Raw genomic sequence first — 9,037 nt, 5'->3', positions numbered from 1 at the left:
GAATGGGTCAATGAGGCACAGATTGTTGTAAAGAGCTCTGAGTATCTGGATAAGATAGAAAGGCGCTGTATAAGTACAGTCCATTTACCACTTCATTGCACGACAATGTTGTACACAAAGGTCTTGTGGGCTCTGTTGATGCTTAGAGTTTGTGTTGAGAACAACTCTCAGCTGCCATCATATCTAATTTTTTACTCAATATTTATAAAATTGGCCTTTTTTGTTTAAGGTAATGGTCAATACATGTTGAATCAGGTCAAATCTAGAAGTTAACTGACTGTAGATGTACAGTAAATCGTAATAGTTACTTTCTTAGAGTTTCAGTAACATTTGTCCAGTGGTTCAGGAGATACTTTACTAACAAACAGATACACTGGCATCTACACGATTGCCCTGCTTTAATATAACTGCTAAACTACGACTGTGCAGATGACACTATTAACATTTTTTTGTTATTTATTTGCTTGGATGATTGAGCTTTAAAACCTTTTAACGACTTTTTTAACTTTCGTTGCTGACTGTAGTTGACTCTAGTTGACTCTAGTTTTCACCTGCATGTTGCTAATGTTTAAGACAAACTAATTTCTGTGTTGTGTGTTTTAGAGTAGTGGTTCTCAACTATTCTGGTTTCAGGACCTACCAGCACCCTTTAAAGACCTATTGTGACCCAAATTGAAGAACATTTTAAACTTCCCAGCTTCACTGAATCAAAAGATGTTAAACCCCAGATGGTAGAAAGTAATATCCCAGTCTGCCACACAAAAAAAACAGTTTTAATGATAAACCAAAATAACCAGCGAACTGGAGAAATTTGAAACGCCAGGTCAAAAGCAAAAAGGTAAAGTTGATTGTTCTGAATACAAAGAAGACTCAAACCTGTAAGAATAAGCGTTGTCTGAAGGTGAGTCATTTTGAGGGAGGAACTCGAGTGGAGAGCGTTAAAGCAAATGTTGGAGCCAACATCAGATGCAAATGAGGTGTGCCAAAATATTAGGAACTTGGGAGAGCTTTTGTAACTAATAACCCAATAGTTGTAAACAAAGGTGAGAAATATTTTCTTTTTTCTGACATAGTTTTTAGTGAAAACACTGAGGAGTTTTAGTTACATGAGTTGCCAAACAGTTCAGCAATGTAGAAAGTGTCAGAAGTATAATTAAAGCTGCAAGCAGCATTGAAGGCCCTCGCAGCAAAGCGCCGTTCCATCCTTAAGGCGACCGTGGGAACTCCAGCGAGTCCGCCCAGTCGCCTTCGCGAATGCTCTTGCGCTTGTCACGCACCTGTTCACTTGGGTGCGCATTTGCCGAACCTTCGACATCACCTGCAACCGCGGGTGCTCCAGCAACGCCTCCCAGTCGCTGTCACGAACGCTCTCCTGCCATTCCCGCACACATCCACCAGGGTGCGCATATACCTAAACTTTGCATGCGCCTTCCACCCATATCAGTATGAGTCTGGCTGCAAGCCTTACAAGTTTGGTTAAAATCCGACCTTCCAGACGAGAGTTTTTGTCACTTCCTGTTTTCTCGCAACAGTAAAGGACTTTCTTTAGGCTTTTCAACATGTCATATGTGGTAATCAACAGTCAGCAAACGCTGTTTCAGTCTTAAATCTTATACAGTGCCAAGCTGGAAGAGTCATCCTATAAACATCAGTTTCATCTCTGAGTGGGCCGGGCTTAAGTCAAGTCATGAATCAACAATACCAGTGTGTCTACAAGTGTGCACTGATGAAGCATAAGAAATATGGTCTAGATCAGATGATGTATCACTGAGATATAACTGTTGGAATAATCTAAGGGGTGCACTGGAGTCAAAATTTAAAAAACAATACCAATGTGTCCAGAAGTGTTCACTAATGACGCACCAAAAATCTGATCCAGATCAGATGATATATCACTGAGATATAACTGATTAAATAATCTAAGGGGTGCACTTGATTCATATGTTAAACCACAATATCAATGTGTCTAGACGTTTTCACTGATTATGCATAAAAAATCTGGTTCCGATCGGATGATGTATCACTGAGATATAACTGTTGGAATAATCTAGGGGGCGCACTGGAGTCCAAAGTTAAACAACAATACCAATGTGTCTAGAAGTGTTCACTAATGACGCACCAAAAATCTGGTCCAGATCAGATGATATATCACTGAGATATAACTTAGAATAATCTAGGGGGCGCACTCGAGTCCAATGTTATAAAAAACAAAACCAATGTGTCTAGAAATGCTCACAGATGACGCACCAAAAATCTGGTTCAGACAGGATGATGTATCATTGAGATATAACTGTTGGAATAATCTAGGGGGTGCATTAGAGTCATATGTGAAACCACAACATCAATGTGTCTAAAAGTGCTCACTGATGACGCACAATAAATCTGGTACAGATCAGATGTTGTATCACTGAGCTATAACTCTAGGAATAATATAGGTGGCGCCATAGAAGATATTGGCCACTTATCATTGATATCTGTTCAAGGGGTGGATAATGATCGATCATAGTTATTTTGGTGCACCTCGGTTTAAATCTGAGCAATTTAGAGCCAAACGTATTGCAACTGCGTCACTTCTTAATTCGCCATGCTGCCACGCTCACATCCTCCAACCAAAATAGTTTGCGCTTTAAATCAAGTCAGAAAATATTATCTGTCTTCTAAGACAGGATCATCCTGATTAGGTCAATGATGTCAAAGAGGGAGCATTCCAAGTTAAAAAAGAGACTTACTGTTCTGAGGGGGCGGGGCTTTGATGACGTTCAAATATGACCACAGTGGATCGTCGGACATCCACCAGGGATGAGTCATGCCAAGTTTGTTGCATTTCGGTCTTTCATTGTGAAAGTTATAGCATTTGTAAATTTATGGCGTGAAACGCAACTTTGAGGCGTGGCCACGCCCCTTTAACATAAACGAAACCGAAAGCTTTTGATAACTTTTACTCCCCAATGTCTTAAGGGCATATTAACCAAGTTTGAAGGCAATCACTCAAAATCCCTAGGAGGAGTTCATTAAAATTTGCCATTAGAAATGCCCAAAAATGACCCTTTGACCCAAAATGTCTGACTTCCTGTTGAGTTTGGACCAGGGCTCCAAGAGACTTTTTCATAGGTCCTGAGAAGATACACATGTTCACCGCGTTTCAGAATTATCAGTCAAAAAATGGCTTGGGGATGAAGTTTTAAAATATTCTAGGGGGCGCTGTGGAGGCTATTGGCCACTAATCATGGCTTCCTGTTCAAGGGGTGGATAATGATCGATCAGACTGATTATGGTGCACCTCGGTTCAAAACTGGAATTTAAATCCAAATGTATGGTGACGGCGTTACATCTGTCTTTGCCATGCCGCACCGCCCACATGCTCCACCCAAAACTGTCAGTGTTGGAAAGCAAGTTACACCAACATGTCTTCGGTCACTGGACACACTATCATGCTGATCAGGTAACGGGTCAGATAGGGACCGTTCAAGGTAAAACTTTACACTTCCTGTTGTCAGGGGGTGTGGCTTAAGTGATGTCATGATTTGACCATTCAGTCTTGCAGGGGACCGGATGTGGATCAATCACTGAGGGTTTGATGTGTCAGACAGTTTTCATGTAGGAGCTATTAGTGTTTCGTTTTTCACCGCGAGATGTCCAACTTTGAGGTCTGGCCCCGCCCCTTCAGCATGCTCCAAAATGAACCGTTTAGATAACTTTGCGTCCCCCATGCCTTTTGACCAAAATGGCCAAGTTTGAAACCGATTGAGCGAATTCCCTAGGAGGAGTTTGTTCAAATGTGGAGGCTGTAAACCGCCAAAGAGGTGTGAATTGGGAATTCCAAAATGGCCGCCTTCCTGTTTATCATACAACGTTGGTGCCAGAGGGTTTTCTGTGCATCTTGGGGACTTGGACAAGCGTACCAAATGTCATGTTTCTACGACAAACTAAGTTTAATGCAGAGGATATTTTGAAAATTTCTAGGTGGCGCTCTTGATCCGTTTCTGTTTCGATTTTTGCCACGTCCTTAAAATACATAATTTTTCACCAGTCCTGATGCGTCCACCAAATTTGGTGACTTTTGGGATATGTTAAGCCCAAAACACCAGTTCATTTGACAGAAAAAATTGCAGCTTGGGCCTGAACAGAGCGATTACAATAGGCCTTCACAGCGTTTCGCTGCTCGCGCCTAAAAATTCACATCAGAAACCTCAAAAATTGTGTGTTGTCTATTATTAGGGCTTTAACATCTTTTTTCCCTGACAAATGCCAGTGACCCTCGGGTGGAGAATCACTGTTCTAGAACATAGAACATTATGTTCTGAATGAGTTTTGACTAATTGATACGTATCTTGTTCATATCTATGGGCACTGGAATGTCACTTGTTCTTTTGTTCCTATGCACATTTGTCTTTACAGACATTTACATCATTTGTCTAATCTGACTGTGTGTGTTTGTATGTTTGTGTGCATGTGTGTGTGCTGTTACTTACCAGATCCCGTGGAACCCAGATGTGGACTTGTGTTGGCACACACTGATAAATGGAGTCTCAGATGATTGTGAACCTGAGTGGTGCGATTCTGAAGATCCTCTTTTCATCCTCTACACCAGTGGCTCAACTGGCAAACCAAAAGTAAAAAAGCACACTCACCTACTTACAGACATCAGTATGAGTAATCATTTTAAGATGCTCAACAACCACAAGCTCCTTTTGTGAAGCATCTAAAAGTGCACCTAAACAGAAGAAATGTCCTACAAATGCAGTCAAAGTTTTACCTGATATCGAAATTGTTTCTGCTGTCAAGCGCACCAACATACATGCTCGTCTGCAGCCTCACAGAAAAAATCCCCTGGAGTTTACAAAGCAGCAAGTGGGAAAATTTTTTAGAAACAAAGTCCTGTTGACAGGTCAAGTTAAACCTGGCCTACCAAAAGGAGCACAACAGGGTGCATACATGTGCACAACAGGATGCATACATGTGCACAACAGGGTGCATACATGTGCACAACAGGGTGCATACATGTGCACAACAGGGTGCATACATGTGCACAACAGGGTGCATACATGTGCACAACAGGATGCATACATGTGCACAACAGGGTGCATACATGTGCACAACAGGATGCATACATGTGCACAACAGGATGCATACATGTGCACAACAGGGTGCATACATGTGCACAACAGGATGCATACATGTGCACAACAGGGTGCATACATGTGCACAACAGGGTGCATACATGTGCACAACAGGGTGCATACATGTGCACAACAGGGTGCATACATGTGCACGAAGCAGACATGAGCATGATTGAACGTTTCTGACAGTGACACATTTTACGTAGGTTTCCCTGGATTGATCACGAACAGTATTTTACTTGTAAACCCCAAATTTTGGAAAGGTTGGGGCATTGTGTAAAATAGACTGTAATGATTTAAAAATGTTCAATGAAAATGTTATAAAATAATATTTAATTTAAATTGAACATGGTAATCATATCAAATAATTTGTACGACATTCTAGGGAAAAAAGAAGGTAATTTTGAATTTGTTGGCAGCAACACATCTCAAAACATTTGTTGTGGATGTAACAAAAAGCCTTGAAAGTAAGATGGAGGAGCATTTTGCAACAAATTTGGTTAATTAGCAATAGGACAGTTAAGAGGACTGGGTATAAAGAGCTATTGAGAGAGGCTGAATCTGTCAGAAGTAAAGATGGTTCACCAGAGGTTCACCAGTCTGTCCATCCATCCATCCGTTATCTTCTGCTTGTTCCGAAGTCGGGTCGCGGGGCAGCAGCCTGAGCAGGGAGGTCCAGACATCTCTTTCCACAGCCACCTCCTCCAGCTCTTCTGGGAGGACTCCAAGGCGTTGTCATGCCAACCGAGAGACATAGGCTCTCCAGCGTGTCCTGGGTCTTGTCTGTCAGTCTGCAAAAGACTAAATGTAAAAATGTAGTAAAACTATTTCAGAATAATGTTCCTCAGTGAAATATTGGGACAATTTTGAATTTATCTTCATTTAAAGTTCATTATATTGAATATCAGGAGAGTGGTTCTTTTTAAAAAGAAAAACAACTTTAACATAAAATTAAAACCAGGATTACCAATATCAAAAAATATTAGGATAAAGATGAAGAAAGGAAAAATATATTTGCAGGATTTAAGGAGAAAAAAAACGCAGAATGGAAAATATTGAGGATCAAAAATCATCAAAACATTATCGTGTGCAAAGGATAGGGCCACAAGTTCGTTTAGGATATCTGTGATCTCAGGCGACACTGCATTAAAACAGGTCTGGTGTTGTGTGGTGATCACTGCGTGCAACACTTCCACAAATAATTTACTGTAAGTAGATAGCCATGCCATCCACAAGTGCAGGTTAAACCCTTTATCATGTGAAAAACAAGTCATGTGAGCACTATCCAGAAACATCATGGTCTTCTCTGGGTTAAAGCTCATTTAAAATGGACTGAAGCAAAATGAAAAACATCTGTGGTCAGATGATTTAACATTTGAAGGAAAACAAATCTATACCAGTATGTATATATAACAATGGACAACATTCCCCTCCAAAACTTGCAGCTGCTCTCCTCAGTTCCTTGATGTTTCCAGACTGTTGTTAAAAGAAGGGCTGCTTCACAGTGGAGACAGGGACATGCCCCAACTTTTTAAAAAGTGTGTTGCTGCCTTAAAACAAAAAATATACACAGAACAAGAATATCATCAAGAATGAAATATAAACTAATAAGACACAAAGTTTGTTTTCTCAGTCATCCAGGTATATAACAACAAAAAAGGTTGAATCATGTCATCTGGACTTCGTTTTTTTTTTTTGTTAAAAAGAAACGTTTCGCCCCTCATCCAAGAGGCTTCGTCAGTCTGAGGCCTAGCCATCTGGTATTACCCAGAAGCCACCCTGACTCTTGTGTTTCAAGCCTGCCTCAGATACCCCTGAAGTCTGGCCTTTTCACTAATGGTTTCAAAAACACAAAGTTTGTTTTCTCAGTCATCCAGGTATATAACAACAAAAAAGGTTGAATCATGTCATCTGGACTTTGTTTTTTTTTGTTAAAAAGAAACGTTTCGCCCCTCATCCAGACGAAGCCTCTTGGATGAGGGGCGAAACGTTTCTTTTTAACAAAAAAAAAACGAAGTCCAGATGACATAAACTAATAAGACAAGTAAAAAATGTGAAACTACAAAAATAGACAAATCAGACAGAATACCAAGTTAAAAAGAAACGAAGAAGATCAGGACTTGTACTAGGGTTATTGATTCTGTGTCTGAAATCTTGAGAAGGCATCAAACAGTCTGATCACTGGGGACAATGACTTCCCGTGTGTCTCTGTGGAGCATTTTGGCTGTAGCAGTCTCTGGCTGAAGGAGCTTGTTGACACGACGCAGGTCACGTTGTAGGGCCACCTACTGAACTGACCCCCTCATGCCCTGACAGCATCACGTCAGTTCAGTAAGTACAGTAGCTATAGCATATCTCAGGACATGTTGTGTTCAAACTACCAAACTCATTTGAAAAAGTGCACCAAACCACCTATGAAGGTGGTCCAAGAGAAGATATCTTTAATGTATATCAACAGTGTTTACTTTTTGTATTTAGCAATATCCAGAGCCAGAACTTTTGGATGGATGTTGGTGTCCGGTCTAAAAGTCAGAATCAGAATAAACTTTATTGGAATTGCACCGAGGTACAACGCGAATATGTACGTACAGTCGTCCAAAAGATGGTAAAAGTGGTCACTGGGACAAATATATTCTTGAATTTTAAAAGAAATGTTCTGATTTTACTTTGCCATAAAAAATAATTTGAAACTTACTGTCAGATGTTACGTCATAGTTCCATTCCAGAATAAAAGTTTGTATTTATATGTCACTGTATAATACATTTTTCTTTAAGCTATTTTTCCCTTCCAAAATCACATGTATGGTTAAACGTGTTACTCCACTCAGTGCTTGTCTTGTTTGCTTCCTGTCTGCAGGGAGTTCTTCACACAGTTGGTGGCTACATGCTCTACACTGCCATTACCTTTAAACTGGTGTTCGATTACCAGCCTAATGACATCTACTGGTGCACAGCAGACATTGGCTGGATCACTGGACACTCCTACATTGCTTATGGACCTCTGGCCATGGGGGCCTCTAGTGTTTTGGTGAGTGCAGGCAGTTTTTTACTTTTATAAATTGAAAACTTGGCTGATGAAAAATGAAGCTTTTTCACCAAGAAGGAAAAGTCTGTCATTGTATTTGTATGCTTCATATCTTGGTTAAAAGTTAATACTTCTAATAAGTTGCAGAATGTATTCACCCACCTTGATAACCTTCTTGTTTTGTTGCCTTATAAAGTGGAATTCAGGTACTGCGTTACTGTATTGTGATAGATTGAATAGCATTTATCACAGTACAGTAGTCCCTCGTTTATCACGGGGATACCCTGAAGCCCTTGTGCTGCACAAGTTAGGAGTCATCAGGACTCTGTATCACAGAGCAGACAGCGTCCCCACTAACTCAGGAGCCAGGCAGAAGGAGAAATCCCACACAAGACAGGCTCTAGAGCAATGTGGATATCCTAACTGGGCCTTCCTGAAAGCAGAGAAGAAACCCAAACAGGACTCCAGTCAGCCAACAGGTGAAAAGGAGGAACCCAGACCCAGACCAGTGGTCATTCCATATGTTGAGGGAGTATCAGAGAAACTGAGACGTTTATTTTCTAAACATAACGTCCCAGTGGCTTTTAAACCCCAAAACACATTAAAGACTGGTTCATCCCAAAGATCCAGTCCCCCGGCACAAACAGAGTAATGTTGTGTATGCTGTTCAGTGTCAGGAGGGTGATCAGTCTTACATCGGGGAAACTAAACAGCCACTGGCCAAAAGGATGGACCAGCACAGAAGATCAACATCATCAGGCCAGGACTCTGAGGTCTACACTCATCTCCAGGCCAGCGGTCACTCTTTCAGGGATGAAGATGTTCACATCCTGGACAGAGAGGAACGATGGTTTGAGAGAGGAGTAAAGGAGGCCATCTTTGTGAAAAGAAA

At 40.9% G+C, this 9,037-nt stretch overlaps 1 protein-coding gene across 3 annotated transcripts in view; it reads left to right on the top strand.

The window, feature by feature from the left end:
• The window catches only part of acss2 (acyl-CoA synthetase short chain family member 2), a 224,371-nt gene that overhangs the window by 129,821 nt on the left and 85,513 nt on the right, over positions 1-9,037 (top strand). For all 3 annotated transcript variants that reach the window (XM_037684629.1, XM_037684628.1, XM_037684627.1), the window contains 2 exons: positions 4,476-4,613; positions 7,978-8,148. In XM_037684629.1, the coding sequence (XP_037540557.1) occupies positions 4,476-4,613; positions 7,978-8,148 (309 nt within the window). The remainder of the gene's footprint in view (positions 1-4,475; positions 4,614-7,977; positions 8,149-9,037) is intronic.

The sequence above is a fragment of the Nematolebias whitei genome, chromosome 11 (assembly GCF_014905685.2).
Source record: "Nematolebias whitei isolate Nwh7 chromosome 11, NemWhi1, whole genome shotgun sequence".
In the NCBI taxonomy this organism is placed as follows: Eukaryota; Metazoa; Chordata; class Actinopteri; order Cyprinodontiformes; family Rivulidae; genus Nematolebias; species Nematolebias whitei.
This window is presented reverse-complemented; position numbering and strand designations above follow the sequence as displayed.